Source organism: Mixophyes fleayi, chromosome 2, assembly GCF_038048845.1.
Source record: "Mixophyes fleayi isolate aMixFle1 chromosome 2, aMixFle1.hap1, whole genome shotgun sequence".
Classification (NCBI taxonomy): Eukaryota; Metazoa; Chordata; class Amphibia; order Anura; family Limnodynastidae; genus Mixophyes; species Mixophyes fleayi.
In genome coordinates, this window is record NC_134403.1 from 90,757,537 (window position 1) to 90,775,497 (window position 17,961).

Below are 17,961 nucleotides of genomic sequence, written 5' to 3' on the forward strand. Positions count from 1 at the left end.
CCATGTGCTCGTGCATTTTTTCAAGTGTGGTGACTTACTTTTGTTTTCATACTTGCTCAATTCCAGTCAATTATTCATGGGCTAGTAACAAACCACTTTCCAAGCGCACACCGTGCTTCAGGGTTGTCCAATCGAAGAGCCTTCCTTCAGGTAGAAAAACCTGTATATATGGCTGGCAGTCGCCCTTCTGCTTGACCGTTTGATCTGTGGATAGTGCAGATATCCAGTCAGGCTGTATGACTTCTCTCTTACCTGTGTGTACAGAGCCTCAAGTTTCATACTGTCATAGGTTTACCAGGCAACAATGAATTGGCAAGTTCTTGTTTTGATTTGTGCTTAATAAGTGTACATTGCAATTAGGCTTTACTACTATATATTGTGCTTACTTTCTGTTTTGTTTAGGAAATTTGTGCTAAAAAAACTGTACCAAAGCCCAAAAGGACTCAGAAGACCAATGAGAAAGTACCAAACTCCCGTAAAAAGATTCGTAGAGAAGACAGTCTGAAATCTCCAGGTGACATTGTGAAGCAACTGAAGCAGGTACATTCTCTTCATGCAGTCCTTGGTGCTAATCTTCAGGATAATAATTTGTTTTAGAGCAGTTTAAGTTAACTGCTAGATCCATCCATGCTCTAGATCCTCCTGCTCATATACTTCAGAACTTGCTTAGAAAAATTATATAGACTGATGTTGGACCCATGCGTGGGCTTTAAATCCTATTTGATCTCGTCCTCCTCTTTTGTCAGGATGATCTCATCTGATCCTTTGAGGAGAGAGTGTATACTTATTGCCCTGAAATCCCTTCCTCCTCCATTTTTGGTATTCCTCAAGGTTTCAGTTGTACTCCACATCATCTTTTTATCCCTAATGTTGTTTGTCTCTTGTAATAGAAGATTGTCCTTTGTTCAGGTCCATCCTTGGGGGGGGTCTTTCTAGTGTCTTTATTCTCAGAGGATTGCACCTCTTTTTGTAATATGTTAAATCGTTCTGTAGTATGGCATGGTTTGATGTAATAGACAGATAAGAAAGGGTAGTTTTGTCTGCCTTCTGTAGGTGGAGGATTAGCATATTGGTAATCTGGCAAAATATTAATGAAAAGTGTAAAAATAATAAAAGATTTAAAATGCTGCTTTACTTGTGAGTTTAACACTTCAATCGAAGAAAAATTCTAAAGGTTCCTTTTTTACATATTTTTTTAAAACAGGAGCTTTCTCTGTTACCATTGGTGGAGCCTTCGATTACCGCTAACTTCAGCCTTTTTGCCCCATTTGGTAGCAGTAGTCCAGTTAATGGGAAAAGCCCACTTAAAGGATCATTTGGGAATGGTGCTCTGGAAAGTATCCCAGACTACTACACACAGCTGCTCAGCAAGGTACGGAAATTAATTTTATGTTTTATCTTGTTGAATTAAACCGAAACAAAGTTAGTGTTGGCTGCTTATTAAAACTTTTAATCCTTTTTTTTTTTTTTTTTTTTTTTTTTTAGAACAACCTCAGTAATCCCCCTACACCTCCTTCTTCCTTGCCACCAACTCCACCTCCTTCTGTGCAGCAGAAAATGGTGAATGGTGTGACTGCAGCTGAAGATCTGAATGAAGCAAAGAAGGAACTTGAGAGCACTGCAGAAGTTAAAGGTGCGTTCAATCAGAGGTCTTTCCCTTTTTCACAGTGTTATGAATGCATTCCTCAGAGGAGATGGCACAAGTATTGTAACTGAAATGTGATTGAATTCCTTCTTCTTGTGATCTGAAATGTTGAGAACATTGATTTTACAACCTATGTGTCCGCATCTTTTCATTTCTTTTTATCTTGTCATTACAGTTGAGCGCAGCTTAGACCTTTTGGCTGCGCTACCTACTCCTCCACACAACCAGAGTGAGGATGTCAGGTGAGGAGTTTTATTAGTGGTGGATGATTTCCTATGAAGGATAGCCGGGATATAGGAAATAGTTTTGTAGAGTACAAAATAAAAATTAAAAAGTTTTTTGTGTGTCCTAGAATGGAGAGTGATGAGGAAAGTGACTCCCCTGACAGCATTGTTCCAGCCTCTTCCCCAGAAAGTATACTTGGAGAGGACACTCCACGTTTCCCTACTTTGTGCGACATCAAAGAGGAACAAGAGGAGAGAGCCTTATCTCCAGTCATACCACTTATTCCTCGATGCGCCATACCAGGTTGGTGGCCACTAATGTACTTTTCTAGATGACTTCTCAAAAAAACAACAACAAGAAAGCCTATGGTATCTGGAAGCTTGATTATCCTAACATATATATTACAATAGTAAAATAAACCAAAAATATCAAATAGTGGATGTAAAGTAGCCGTAACATAAATCCATTTTTCATTTCCCAATTCCAATTAATTTTCTGCAACAGTGTTTCCCGAAGTGAAAACTGCAGAGGCCTTACCTGTTCCACCGGAGTTTGCTGATAAAACGATTTTGAGTGCTGCTGGAGGAACCGTATCATGGGATAAGACGAAAGGCAGCGAGGTATCTGTTATGTTAACAGTATCAACAGCAGCAGCGAAGGTGAGTGAAGTGCACATCTAGTCTGCAGGCCATCCTTTTGTGCAAGCCATACTTTTACGCCTTATGTTCTTCTGCTGTTTCAATATTTTTTGTTCTATTTTCACATTTAGAATTTGAATGGTGTAGTTGCAGCTGTTGCTGGTTTATTGAGCATCAAGTTACCAAGTTCCTATGAAGTGCTTTTCCCAGATAGCGGTCTTAAAAATAGTGTTGATATAAGAAAACCCGTGGACTCGTCCACAGAAGGTAAGGTATTTTTTATGATCTAAAGTTTTTATTGTACATGCTATAATACTTTCCCATAAGTGTGTGTATTTTTTTAAAAAATATTATTTAGTAACCGTTTATATGCACTGCAGATGCAAGGTACCATTTTGGATATATCTGCATAATTGTTCTTATTATTGTTCTGCTTAATTGTTCTTTATATCAATAGTCCTTAAATTACACATTTACTATATCCCAGTATGCCCGTTGTATTGCTATGACTAGAGTTGGTGCTTTTGGTCCTTCTATTTTAAGTAACGAATAATATAGTCAGGGCATATAAATTGGAAAATGACTGTTATTTGCACTTTGGTGAACAGAGCATATGTGTGATTTTCATTACACTATTAAATAGTCTATTTTGTTATATTGTTAGTGGGGAAAACTTGTTTATGTAAAACCTAGTTGCATATTACAAGATGGAAAAGCACACTTGTCACACATCTTGGTAATCATAACATTTCTTTGCCCTTTGACTTAATGTATTGTACTTGCTTGCCTTTCCCTACCATCTTTGCAGGTGATACCAGTGATAAGGACAAGACTCAGACAGGAAAATTGGAGAATAGCACAGATTGGCTTAAGCAGCTTGATGCAGTGCTTCCTGGATACACATTAAAGAGCGAGCTGGATATTCTTACTCTTCTGGCACAAGTCAGTCTTTAGTCTTTTATTTGTAATAGTTTCTTCCCCCCCTAGATTTTTTTTTTTTACCCTGATGATGACATTTATTTAATTGTACATTTAAAAGAGAACTCCTGTGCCCCTATACATTGTTGTAAATACCATTCAGCGATGTGGTCCCCTCCCTAGATCTTTTGCTGTTTGCCTGATCTGAGAGCCCGTTCAGTGTTTTCTGCATGCCTCAGAGCCTGAAGTTTCTTGTTTTATTTATTTTTTCTGAAGAGTTGTCAAAGTTAGAAGCCAAATGATAAGTCAATTGTCTGCACAACTCTTGGTTACATGCTATTGTGCTATTAATGTATTAATTTATTATTTTATGCTATCTACCGCTTGTTTTGTGGTTTCTAAGCGAGAAGAGCTTTATTTACTTAAAAGTATTTGGTGCCAAAATAGGCAACTTTTGCGAGAGAATTGCATCTACAATGTTTTACCAAGATAAGAGCGGTGTTTTTATATTTTATAAATGTGTCCTGTCTCCTTGTTCTAGGAAGAGACTGTTGTGGAGAAAGCTATAAATCATTGTTATGTTAACAATGTATCTAACCTGGATGTTCGACAGCTACCCGTGTTGCCTGAAGAAACCTCTCCTCCTCCTTCTCCATTTGCGCCTTCACCTGCTAGTCCTATAGAACCTCCTGTTCCTGAACCAGAACCAGTTCCCCCTCTGGCACCATGCCCTCTGCCTCACCCTTTGGTATCATGCCCTCTGCTTCCCCCTCAGTCATCTAATATTGAGGAATCTATGGACACAACTATAATTAAGCAAAGAGTACGTCCCTCAGAGGAAAGTGTGGAAGAACAACGGCCAAAAATAAAGAAGTGGAAAGGAGTTCGTTGGAAGAGACTGCATATACTGATCACTTTCCAGAAAATGGGTTCACGTCATTGTGAAAAAGAGGTGTGTGAGGTAATAGAAAGACTTGGTACCACTCTAAAGCCTGACACCTTGCCTCCAGATCTGCGTAAGTGCTGCTTCTGTCATGAGGAAGGTGATGGAGCTACTGATGGACCAGCGCGGCTTCTAAACCTGGATCTTGATCTTTGGGTGCACCTTAACTGTGCTTTGTGGTCTACAGAGGTATATGAGACCCAAGGTGGTGCACTGATCAATGTGGAAGTGGCGCTGCATCGCGGGTTGCTTACAAAGTGTAGCCTGTGCCAGAAAACGGGTGCCACGAATAGCTGCAATCGGTTACGCTGTCCAAATGTCTATCACTTTGCTTGCGCTATCCGTGCCAAGTGCATGTTCTTCAAGGACAAAACCATGCTTTGTTCAGTGCACAAGTTAAAGGGACCTTGCGACCATGAACTGAGCTGCTTTACAGTCTTCCGACGGGTGTACATTGAGCGAGATGAAGTCAGTCAGATTGCAAGCATTATTCAGCGTGGTGACCGTATACACATGTTCAGAGTTGGGGGACTTGTTTTTCATGCTATTGGTCAGCTTCTGCCTTATCAGTTGCAAGACTTCCACAGTGTCACTGCCCTATACCCTGTGGGCTATGAGGCAACACGAATTTACTGGAGCATGCGACATAGCCATCGTCGGTGTTCTTATCGTTGTAGAGTATGTGACCACAATGGTCGGCCAGAATTCACTGTACAAGTTATTGAATATGGATATGAAGATGTGGTGCTGACAGACTCCTCTCCCCAGGGTAAGTTGGTATTTTTATGCACAAAAATGTTTCTTTAGTATGTTTAAAGTTGCTAATTAGATGACCCAACATATTAAACGTAAACCTACTATCAAATATAACACTGCTTTTGGTTTATAAATTCTACGTGGCAACATTTTTGACATATGTTCCTGCAAAATGTCAGTGTGAAAGGGAAGGCTTATGCTGCAACCCTGACTGTGATTTTACAGGTTTGTCTTGGGTTCCACTTACTGTTGGTATCCTGCTGTTATGGACCCCTTTTACTGGTATTGCTCAGCCACCAGGCACAGAGTAAGTGCAAACTGTGCACCATTGTAATCCCAGTTACAGGAGAGTATTCGCTGCTACCACAAGGCCCATTCACTTGCAACTGGGACCACTTAGTTCTGGGTGGAGTGGGTGTGGCTTCCACAGCACCTTTTTTGTGGTCATCGTGGTGGTTTCCTACTGACCATTTACTTTGGATGAGGTGTGCAGGGTAGCAGACAGAAGAGACACATACTTTAGATTGAGGTTTCTTGCCCTTTTTTTTTACATATATGGTAGGAACTGGTAAACCAGCCACTAGTCCAATTACTAGTCCACATTCCCCTTATCTTGCATGTGAATCAGCCTGGACCTTGTTCATGCCTTTTTGCATTACACTCACTGATGGAGGGGTGTGTGTGGGGGGAGGGGGGGTGTATTCCTTTCGGTCCACCCACCCCCTCTCCATCCTGTTGGCACCCAGCTGAAATCTGCTCCAGAGGGATGGTAGCCAGACCCTGGGACAGCTGTGTCTCTGCTGCCACAGCCAGGGCAGTTTGAGCCTGGCTGTTGAGCTTTGCATAGGAGTCCTGCAAGCTCTACAACAGAGGTGTGCAAACTCAGTCCTCGTGGGCTACCAACAGTTCATGTTTTCAGGATTTCTGTCTGTAGAGACAGGCAAGATAATTACTGACCCAGCCAAATAGATTTACTCACCTTTGCATGATTAAAGAAATCCTGTAAACATGAACTGTTGTTGTCCTTGAGGACTGAGTTTGGACACCTGCTCTACAGAAAGGAGTAGAGTACTGCTGCTCTGCTTTTCTCATGTAGGGAAGGGAACCAGTTTGAACCTTCTCTTACACACACTACTGCAAGGTTCAAGTGAATCCTAGATGGAATTACTGTGGGTGCTCACAGCGCTGCATTCTCCAGGACCCACCAATCCACTAGACTGTTCAAGGCTTTACAGGCTATCAAATTCCAAATTCTCCCTCATATTTGCGATTTAGCAACTAATAGAGCATGGTTATCAAAATCACCCTAGTGTAGTGTTTGTAAAGAACATTCTGACATACTAATCATAGTATGTACTCAGACAGTCCAGTGTTTGACTTTCCAACCCTGGCCTGAAACATGTAAATTGTAATGTGTGGAGATCTGCTTTGCCGCCGTCCTGACGATTACCCACCTATAATCCAAAGTCGCTTAACACCGTCATGTTTGTGGACATGACTTTTAGATGTCAAGAACAAAAACGGCATTAAGGTAGCATTTTAGCTCTGTGGTATAACAGATCTCATGAGTTTAGATGTTTAAAACGCATCATGGAATGTAAAGATGGTGCAACTCCACTCCATTCCCTGTTTATTTCCAGAGGGAACAAGCCCCTTGGTAAGCTGCTTCACCACTTTTACCAGCTTGCTCTTAGGGCTAGATTTACTAAGCTGCGGGTTTGAAAAAGTGGGGATGTTGCCTATAGCAACCAATCAGATTCTAGCTTTCATTTATTAATACCTTCTACAAAATGACAACTAGAATCTGATTGGTTGCTATAGGCAACATCCCCACTTTTTCAAACCTGCATCTTAGTAAATCTAGCCCTTAGTCTTTGAAACAGACTTGATACATTCTTAAAGGCCTATAAGTTAAGATGGTTTGCTAAATCACTATTTGTGTACTGCTGTTTCTAAAACATTTAGGTTATGTTTGGTAGAGATCTAATTTAATTTGACAAAAGTATTTGAATTAAATATCTGGAGACATGAACTGAGCAGTGTGTGTGATTCCCCTCTCTGCACAGTCAATTACTGCATTTTTAAGAGGGGTTTCTTGCCCTGTAATTGATACATAGACCAGGATGAGCTAGTGTAGTTCATAACGATGGAAACCACTGTAATTTAAACTGATTTTTACCACTGTTATCCCTAGCTCTCTGGAATCGCGTTGCAGAACCTGTTGCACGCATGAGGAGAGAAACTGGAATGCTTCGCCTTTTCCCAGAGTATCTGAAAGGAGAAGAGATGTTTGGGCTGACGCTGCACGCGGTGCTGCGCATCGCTGAGTCTGTAGGTTTTATAGTTATCTTACTGCTGTTTGATCTTGCTGTTACCACGCTCCACACTGTACTCTTCTTGTTATGACAATAAAATTGTAACATTGGTTAAGATTTATATTCTCCCCTTTACAGGGAAGACATACAGTATGTTTTAGTAGCACAGCTTTCATTAATAGCTCATAATGAATAATAAGACAAGTCCTTGAATTTCCATGTTATCTAAATTCTGTTGATCCAGAGGAAGGAAAAGGCGCACAGCGTATGTGGTTCCAATACAATCCCGTGTTTACTGTTCGTTCTCAAAGTAAATCACTTAGATTATTTAGTCAGTTCAACCAAGACCTCAACCTCTAAATTAGGCAGAAATGGTATTTGACACTGCCGCTAACTCGTGCTATTCCTTTAGAGATTTCAGTTAATAGCGCCGCTGTCCCTTCAGCAGATAGGAGAGGCAGCTCACTTTACTTATATTACCCCGATGATTGTAACCAGGGGAATTTGGAGATGTAATTATAGGCAGAAATTGGTATCAGACACAGTTGCTAATCCTTGCTGTTTCTGTAGAGACTCTAGTCAACAGCAACTCTTCAGTAGATAGAACAGGCAGCTTACTTTATTTATATTACCACCTCGATGATTGAAACCAGGGGAATTTTGCAGTGTAATTAGAGGGTGATAAAATATTACTTTGGATGTTGAACATACTATATGAATCAGCACTATAGATTTATGGCTTATGTCCATGATTAATAAGGAAGTGGCAAGTATCAATATTGAGCAGTATCGCGGCTGGACAAATTACATTTGTCTATTTTATCAGTTATCTTTTTTTGGACTGTCACCATATGTACTTTTTAATATTGTGCTAGTAGAAGTTCTTTTAATTGATCACTTAATAAAGTTGTATTTAACAGAAATAAATTAAAATTATCTATTGTGATATGCTACCATCCATTTGAGTGCCCCATATAATCATCCTCTCTCTCTTTCCTCTTCTGAAATTACATGATAACAGTTGATTGGGTGCACCCTTCCTTGAGATAGATAAACATTAAAGTCAAACTGTGATGTATATTTGCAAGGAGGCATAATGGATTACCTGGTGCGGTTTTTCCTCTCTGTGTAAAACAATTTCCAATACAAGTCAGATAATTCAATTGGAATTGATTGGATTAATACTAGACTTATTGGAAAATGAGTCGGAAGATGGCTGCCTTCGGCTTGAGCGTACATTCCCCGTTAAAGCAAGGGAACTCGGTGGAAGAAAAAAATCTTTCTCTTTCCTACCATTGGGCGACACTGCAAGACATTGGGGGTATAGTAGTGGGTCTACGAGTTTAGGCACTTATCAACTTATTTGATCTTCACATTCGTCCCCTACTATACCCCTCCTCTCCTGTAGATACCTCAGTTTTTTCTAAGTGCCTGGGAGATGGGTCATTTCGGTATAGGCTCCTGCCTATACTTATATTAGTTTTATATTTTTCATGTTTTTAGTTTAATCCTTTTTTCAGGTGCAGTACGGGACTTGATCTAAAGACCCAGAGGAGGGAATAAGACTCCAGCTCTGTTCACTCTGGGTCCCAGTGCAGGTAAGCAGCAGCCTGGGCTCTCTTTCCTGGCACCTCTGCCGGCAATCTCCCTAGGAACGAGCAAAGGGGACAATTATTTTTGGTAATTCTACCAATGGCGCTGCTAGGCAAGGAACCTCGAGACCAGCTGATAAGCCCACAGCTTTTCACGGATTCCCTCCAGGGAAAGCTGTGGTGGGGGCGTGTGTTCTTCGCATCCAAAACCAGCGGTGGGCATCCACCACGGATGTTTGGATGCGAGGACTTGTGTCCCGGGGCTACGTCATAAACCTAGTCCAATTTCCTATGCACAGGTTCTTCACTACGGCCCTTCCCCTTTGTCCCCTCAGGCGCAGGGCACTACAGGAGTCCATCCAGAAGGTGCTGGCAGCCGCGGTGATCATCCACGTTCCCCAGCAGGAAAGAGGTCAGGGGTTTTACTCCAATCTCTTCCTCGTCCCAAAACCGGATGGCACTTTCCGTCACTTTTTGAACCTACAATCTCTAAACAAACAGGTAAAGCTTCAGAAATTTCAAATGGAGTCCCTTCGATCTGTTTATAGTCTGAATGGAACAGGGAGAATTCCTAGCTTCCATAAACATCATGGATGCCTACCTGCATGTTCCAATATGGAGGGCACACCAGTGCCTTCTCCGCTTTGCGGTGGGGAGCTCCCATTTTCAATTTAGGGCCCTACCTTTCGTTCTAGCGAGCGCCTCCCAAGTGTTCACCAAAATCATGGCGATAATGCGTCAGAGAGGAGTCACGATAATTCCTTACCACGACAACCTCCTTCTGAAAGCTCCGTCTGCATCGCTCCTAACTCATCACAACCAGATCACTATTTAGTTTCTGAAAGCACACTGCTGGGTTCTGAATGTACCCAAGACATCTCTCATTCCAGCGCAACAGATGAGGTTCTTGGGTCTCATATTAACACACTGACCCAGAGAGTATATCTACTGGAGGACAAGCTCCTCTTACTTCACAACAAAACCAGATCCCTCCTAGCAAGGAAGAAGGTTTCTCTCCTCCGTTGCATGAGACTCCTTGGAACGATGGTTTTAGTGTACTAAGCAGTGCCGTTCGTGAAATTCCATTCACGCCTGCTACAGAGGCAGATTCTTCAAAAGTGGTCAGGTTCCCAGGCACATTTAGACAGATCATCTGCCAGTCCAGACCCACACGTCTCTTCCTGGCGTGGTGGGTATCCAGACAGAATCTGGAAAGAGGACAGTCTCTTCGAGCCTGGTCATGGACCTTGGTCAGAACAGACGCAAGTCTCTCAGGTTTTGACAGGGTAACGGGGCCTCTGAGATTACAGGGTCTCTGTTCACCCCAGGAATCCACACTCCCTATCAACATCCTGGAACTCAGAGCTGTATACAGGACGTTGACGCAGGCTCAGAGCGGAACTCGCAGCGTAGCAACCATGCGAGAGACTGCCAGAATCATGATATGGGCGGAACATCATGTTTCCAAGATATCGGCCATTTACATTCCAGGAGTAGAAAATTGGGAAGCAGACTAACTCAGCAGACAGAGATTTCACCCAGGCGAATGGTCTCTAAAACAAGCAGGTCTTTGCTCTCCTAGTGGAACGCTGGGGCACACCAGAGATTGACCTCATGGCGTCCAGGCTAAACTACCAGGTTCCTCAATACTGCTCAAAGGCTCGAGACCCTCAGGCGAGATTCACAGATGCCATGACCGTTCCATGTCATGGCATCTTTTCCTTACAATTCCCATGCTATCTCGGGTGCTAAAAAAGCTAGAGAGAGAGAGAGAGAGAGAGGGTTCCCGCAATCCTGGTAGCCCCCCATTGGCCTTGCAGGGCACGGTTTTCGAACATTCTGGCAGCAGTAACCCCCTTCCGTCTACCAATGTGGCCAGATCTTCTAGTTCAAGGACCGCTTCTTTGCCACTCTTTAGATCATCTGGCTTTGACGGCATGGCTGTTGAGACCTCAATTCTAAAGGCAAGGGGGTTCTCACAGGAGGTTATTGGGACCCTTATCAAGGCCTGAAAAATTTCTTCCTCAGCCATATATCATAGAGTTTGGAAGGCATACATTAGTTGGTGTGAGTCCAACAAATTCCACACATCTAGGTTTAGCCTTCCTCGACTGTTAGCCTTCTTGCAGGTCGGCCTACATAAGGGTCTACGTCTTGGGTCCCTTAAGGTTCAGGTCACTGCGAGTTCCATTTATTTTCAGTACAAACTAATGACCTGTACGGATGTTCAGACCTTCCTTCAGGGGGTGGTTCTCCATGTGCAGCCTCCCTTCAGTCACCCTGTGGAGCCTTGGGACCCCAATTTGGTGCTCAATGCACTTACCCGGGCTCCATTTGAACCTTTGGATTCTGTGGATTTACGACATCTTACTTGGAAAACGGCGTTCCTGTTAGTCATCGCTTCAGCTTGTAGGGTTTCATAATTTCGGGCGCTCTGCTGCAATCCTCCACTCCTGATCTTCCATGAAGACAGAGCGATACTTCGTACCAAGCCTTCTTTCGTTCCAAAGGTTGTATCCACTTCCACTTAAATCAAGAGATTGTGGTACTTGCTTTTGGTCCTTCCCAGTCTTCTCCAAATTACTTTTTACATTTCCTGGATGTGGTCCGTGCCCTGCAATGTTATGTTGATCGCACGGCCTCTATCCGAAAATCTAAGGATCTTTTTGTTCTTTGTGAGGCGCATAAGCAGGGTTGGCCAGCTTCCAAACAGTTGCTTGTCCGCTGGATTACTTCCACCATTCGGTGGGCTTATGTGCTACCATTCTACCAGGGCTGTCGGCCGAGCAGTTGTGCAAAGCAGCAACATGGTTCAGTCCCACACCTTTGCAAGATTTTATAGATTGCAGGGCTTCGCATCTGTGGATGCAAGCTTTGGCCGCAGGATATTACGCGCAGCCGTTCCAGAGCAGTCCCTCCCTTAGAGGAAGCTTTGGTATATCCCTAATGTCTCGCAATGTCCCCCAATGGTAGGAAAGAGAAAAGTAGATTTTTACTCACAGTAAAATCGATTTCTCTGACTTCATTTGGGGACACTGCGCACCCTCCCTTGCTCTGTAAATTGTTCTGTTGTGTGAAATTTAATAGTTATATTTTTGGCCCTGTGGGATTCTCCCTTTCCTCATACGCTTGGTTAATCAAAACTGAAAAAATAGTAGTGGGAGGAGTGTGAAGATCAAACAAGTTAATAAGTGCCTAAACTAGACCCACTACTATGCCCCCAATGTCACACAGTGTCCCCCAATGGAGTCAGAAAAAATTTGATTTTATAGTGAGTAAAAATCTACTTTCACATCTATGTGGTAATGGGATGACCAATTTAATATATTAATCTCAATTCATTTATAGCTAGTTACTGAAATCTTTACTTCTGCAGAATAGCGTCCAGTATATATTAAATTTCAGATGCATTTCTAGAAGCTACCATCACCGTTTAGCTCCTTGGTAGGAATTTACTACCAATCTTTACATTAAATAAGTCCTTTCTATAATGTTGATAAAGGCATGTTTTTCTTAGAACAGTGGATGATGGGTCTTGTCACCTGCACAGTCATAGATATGGAAAGTTTAACAACTTTTTTTTAAATTACCATGTCTGATTGCATTACGTGCGGTCAGAAATAAATCCAAAAAGGGAAAAAAAGGATTATAACAGCAGTCTAAGACTCACAATTCGCCTCGGGGCATCTGATCTGCAAAGATTTTATATACTGACAACTGTGGTTTTGTAAGGATTTTGCACCTTTGAAATGTAAGCTCTCATGAGCAGGGTCCTCTTTCCTCATGTTTTCCTACTACTACTGCATTACCCTCTGTACCTCTAGGCCTGCTTCCCTAGCCCGGTATTCTTGAGTCCAAGAATATATTGGACATTACCATCACTCTCAATTAGTAGATGTCTGATCTTTCTATTATGTTTATTTTAATTGTTTCATTTAATAATGTTTTGTAATGTATTATGCATTGAGTTGTTGTCTGTATTTTGTATACTACTGTAAATTTCATGTACACATTGCAAAACTTGTGTGGTGCCTTTTTAGGTAAAAGATAAAAATAACACCGTTGAACAACATAAAGATGGAAATCTGGTATAAAAAAATGACTATTATATGCTGCTACATTAGTTTATAAAATCTAATTGTGCTTTTTTTTATGAATATTTTCATAGTCATTTCAAATATTTTGCTTGCTATCTGTCTTGTGTGCAGCTGCCTGGAGTAGAGAACTGTCAGAACTATCTCTTTCGATATGGCCGACATCCTTTAATGGAGCTGCCTCTCATGATCAACCCGACCGGCTGTGCCAGATCGGAGCCGAAGATCATGACCCACTATAAACGGTAAGCCACCTAACTGGACCCTTACCATAACTCGCTATTCTTTATATTTGTTTTGAGGCAGTCCTACTTAAGATGCAAATGATACATTTATGAAAGTTGTGTTTAGAACTTTTTTCTGATTATTCTTGTAACTTACTTTATATTAGTGATATTTAGATCTACATAGGAGGTGGACACAGGACTTTTTGCTCTTTTATTTTATTCTTTATTTTACACTATTTGAGGGACAGCCTCAAGAGATTCTGGCTTGCAGGGTTCAGGACACTGCACACTTTACGTGGACTAACAATTAGCAGAACAGCGGCTCTTGTGTGGTCAGTGTACCTCCTAGTCCTCTCCAGGCTATAGCCTGCCACCACAGTCTTTTCCAGCTTCCAGACTTGACCACCCATCAGTCCAGCCTTCCCAGGTAATAAAGTGGTGCCAACCAACAAGGCAAGTGATACTGAGAGGGCTGCAGGGTAGTGCAAATTAGGCACGGGTGATAACAAAAATATCCTAACACTATTAAGAAATGTATCACGATAACAAAATCAGTATAAATATTTAATTTAGTAAATAAACATAAAAAGAAAGATATTTGGTCTTTAATCAACTGATGCTTAACACAGAAAATATTCAAGCAGTGTATGCCAATGTTTTAGCCAGCTAATGACCACCTTCACTCCATACAATTAAGGAGGTCACTAGCTAGCAAAAGGCATTGAGACACATTATTAAAGTTCCCTGGCTGTGTCCACAGCTATGATGAAAAGGGAGTTTGTTTTCCCTTGATATTCAATACCTACCTTCATTTTCCTATATGGAAGAACAACCAGTGCTGCTTCTACTTTGCATTGCAAGGAACTTATTACCAGTTTTAGACAATCCCTTTTGATCTGTCCTCCGTTCTGTAGGTTTACATGAAGCTAACGCACACTATATGGACAAAAGTATTCGGCCGTTGACCATTATACCAACATGGATTGTAATGACATTGTATTCAAATACATATACTTTAATATGGCGTTGGTCCCCCTTTTGCAGCGATAACAGCTTCCACTCTTCTTGGGAGGCTTTCCACAAGATGTTGGGAGTGTTTCTGTTAAAATTTGTGCCCGAATGTAGAGCATATTTATGAGGTCAGGCACTGATGCTGGATGAGAAGTCCTGGCTCGCAATCTCCCTTCTAGTTCATCACATAGGTGTTCAATGGGGTTGAGGTCAGGGCCCTGTGCAGGCCAGTCAAGTTCTTTCACACCGAACACATCAAACCATGTCTTTGTAGTCCTTGCTTTGTGCACTGGGGCAAAGTCATGTTGGAATAGAAAATGGCCTTTCCTAAACTGTTACCACAAAGTTGGAACCATAGCATTGTCCAAAATGACTTGGCATGCTGAAGCATTAAGATTGCTGTGATTGGATCACTTATAAATAACTTATTTGTACCTGGATCATGTAGAAATAATTTATTGTATTTCAATTAGAGGTGCAGGCACCAATGTATAATTTGAAATGCACTTTTCTCTTTCCTGCCATTGGGGGACACTACACAGTGTCCCCCAATGGAGTAAGAGAAATGGATTTTACGGTGAGTAAAAATCTCTTTATTGTGTTACATTGGGATGTGTTTTGTATGCAAGTGTCATTGTTTGGGTTTGTAACTTTGCTAGAGGAAGTCTGTTTGCTGATAGCAGGAAATACTAAGTAAGTCTTTATGTGAAGTGACAAACACATGTTTAGCCTGTATACCCAGCAGGGGGCCACTGTCTGGTGTGGCTGCATTTCAAATAATGCAAGCATCAAGTTTTGACACATAACAGAGTAGTGTAAATATTGTTAGCTTTGCATTGCATGTAAATCCATGTTTGGGAAACATATATCCTGATACTAAACATAACTCAGACCTCAGGGGGCTGGCTTACCCTGTGAGGCTATGTCCAAACGGTATAAAAAGAGACCTTGTACACTGAAATTCTTGTTCCATCTGATCTCATCACTGGTACCTTCAATCAGTGTCACTGCAAATAAACATCACTTGCTTCAAAGACCTGCTTGAAAACATCTTGCATGCTGAAAATCCTGAGACTCAAAATCTGATCCGTTCCCGTCTGTCTGATGTTTGGACCCAGCTTCCCAGCACCACCGCTCTGACCGCTACCCAGCACTTCTGGCCAGTGTGATAGGCCAGGGGAGATCCATCCACAACAACCCTGATCCATAGTAAGCGGTCAGGGGTAGCAGCCCAGGTGTACCAGCTAGGGGGTGCCCTAGCAGTAACAGTTACCCAGAAAGAACCCGGTACTGGATGCTGGAAAGGAATCCAGTGGTGGCAGCATTTGTATGCCCCTCCTATTGCGGTTAGAGGGCGCACTTGGCATAATGAAAGGGAATGGTGGCAAAGTAAGCCCAACCGGTTCCCAGCAACAACAGAAAGGGTGGCATAGGCGGTCCATCCTGTCACAATTGCCCTTCACTGGAGTTAAGGGTCCTAGCACAAACCCTAAAAAAACAGCCCCACACCATTATCTCTTCTCCACCAAACTTCACAGTTTGCATAATGCAGTCAGACAGGTAACGTTTTCCTGGCATCCGCCAAGCCCATCTGACTGCCAAACAGAGAAGCATGATTCGTCACTCCAAAGAACACGTTTACACTGCTCCACAGTCCAGTGTCTTAAGCAGTCGTTGACCCTGCCCTGTGATTTTACGTGGTCTTCCGCTTCGTGGCCCAGTTGCTGTTTTTAAACGCTTCCACTTTCTAATATCACTTACAGTTGATCGTGGAATATCTAGCAGGGATTTAATTTCATGATCAGCCCTGGTATGCTGATCTAGTCAATTTCTTCATCATTCCCCCTTACAACTCACTTGTTGGTAGGATATTCTGACTCAAAACTCCTACAGAGCCTGACAGCACTTGCTATCAGAAGCCATTATTCACCCACCCTTAGGATGTAAGCTCGAATGAGCAGGGCCTTCTTCCCTCTTGTCTCCACACCTGTTCTTCTACTCCGCCTCTACTGCATTAACCTGCCTGGAGTTTCTGAAGCATTGGTATTTTTGTTTATTGTTCTGTACTGTCTCACCCTGTATAGTCTACTGTTTGCTTTGTGTACAGCGCTGCGGAAATCTTTTTTCAAAGTGCAGGCTTCAGCTCTCCGGAAGCAGAGTATGCTGATGCTGCAATAAAATAGGATTTTTGATACTTGAGAAAAATCCTTTTCTGCTAATCTGTGGGGCACATAGGAGTGCAATGGGTTATCAATGCGACCAAAAGAAGCATCTCTGGTTTCAAGAATGTCAAACCTAAAGAATTTCGTAAAAGTGTGCACTGATGACCACTTGGCTACCCTCAACAGCAGTTCAGTGGATGCACTCAGCCGCTGCCCAGGATATTTCCACAGAATAGGTAGAATGAGCAGTCACATCTCCCAAAAGAGGTTGACTGGTGTAAAGCTGACTGAATACTGACTTGATCCATCTGTCAGCCTCTCTTCTGTGCATCATCCAAATGGCATATCTTCCTTGTCCTCTGCATATAGATTTGTAAGGTGCATACTGGGTTTAGCCAATCCAAAAAGCTATCCCCTGCCTTAGACCTATCCTGGTGAAAAGCTGAAACCATAATTTCTTCGTTTAGAAGGAACCTGGAAACAACTTTTGGCTGGAATAAAGGTTTCGTCTTGGGAAAACCCTATTATCGTGAACACCAGGAATAAAGACTTGCAAGACTAGGCCCCCAATTCCCAGACCATGTGAGCTAAAGAGATCACTGGGAGAAAAGCAGTATTCCAGGACAAATAGTTTGAATCTGTGGGCTGGAAGGGTTCTAAGAGTGGATGTTGTAACACTATGAAAACAAGATTGTTTCCATGGGACCACCAGAGTGACATGGGGAGGCTGTACATGCAGCACTCCTTGTAGAAAAATTTTGACTTCTGGCAATGACACCAGCTCCTACTGAAAGAATACAGACAAGGCCTGCACCTGGACCTTCTAAGGAAATGAATCAGAAGACATAACCCTGCTCTCTGTTAATTCCACATTATACACGGTACCAGCTGCTTGGCAATATAAATGCCTTACATTCAAATTGTACTCAAAGCAAAAAAGACATATGCAGACCTCCATATCTGATCTTTACAACAAGTTTGTGTCTTTTTGCCTGCTTTTCTTTGAATACTTCCAGGTCCGACACTTCGCTCTGTCCTTGCCCTCCCATGACGTTCTTCAGTCCCTCATCTTCTTTGAGAATATGTGTTTGCATTAACCACTTGCCAAGGGAATGATATCTTTAATTTATATTCGGCTTATAGAGATCACCTTTGACACACCAGGTAGACATGAGCAGGAATGGGAGAAAGACCAGGGACGCCCCCTTCCCGGATGAATCTTGCTGGGAGGAGGTTAGAGATGTGATTGCCAAGAGCTCAATCTCTACACTCATTAAGGAAACTGCATACAAATTGTACTATAGGTGGTACTAAACTCTAGACAAGCTATCTAGAATGTTTTCCGCAGCCACTTTGAGCTGCTGGTGGGAATGTGGCTAGAGGGTTACGATGCTACATATATGGTGGACTTGGCCTAGTATAGTTCCTTTCTGGA

The 17,961-nt window shown here is 42.3% G+C and overlaps 1 protein-coding gene across 2 annotated transcripts in view; it reads left to right on the top strand.

Moving 5' to 3' along the window:
• KMT2D (lysine methyltransferase 2D) overlaps positions 1-17,961 on the top strand; it is a 124,615-nt gene that overhangs the window by 100,354 nt on the left and 6,300 nt on the right. For both annotated transcript variants that reach the window (XM_075199632.1, XM_075199633.1), the window contains 11 exons: positions 403-540; positions 1,205-1,372; positions 1,486-1,633; positions 1,821-1,887; positions 1,998-2,173; positions 2,375-2,529; positions 2,640-2,775; positions 3,317-3,450; positions 3,968-5,138; positions 7,320-7,456; positions 13,241-13,371. In XM_075199632.1, coding sequence (XP_075055733.1) covers positions 403-540; positions 1,205-1,372; positions 1,486-1,633; positions 1,821-1,887; positions 1,998-2,173; positions 2,375-2,529; positions 2,640-2,775; positions 3,317-3,450; positions 3,968-5,138; positions 7,320-7,456; positions 13,241-13,371 — 2,561 coding nt within the window. The remainder of the gene's footprint in view (positions 1-402; positions 541-1,204; positions 1,373-1,485; positions 1,634-1,820; positions 1,888-1,997; positions 2,174-2,374; positions 2,530-2,639; positions 2,776-3,316; positions 3,451-3,967; positions 5,139-7,319; positions 7,457-13,240; positions 13,372-17,961) is intronic.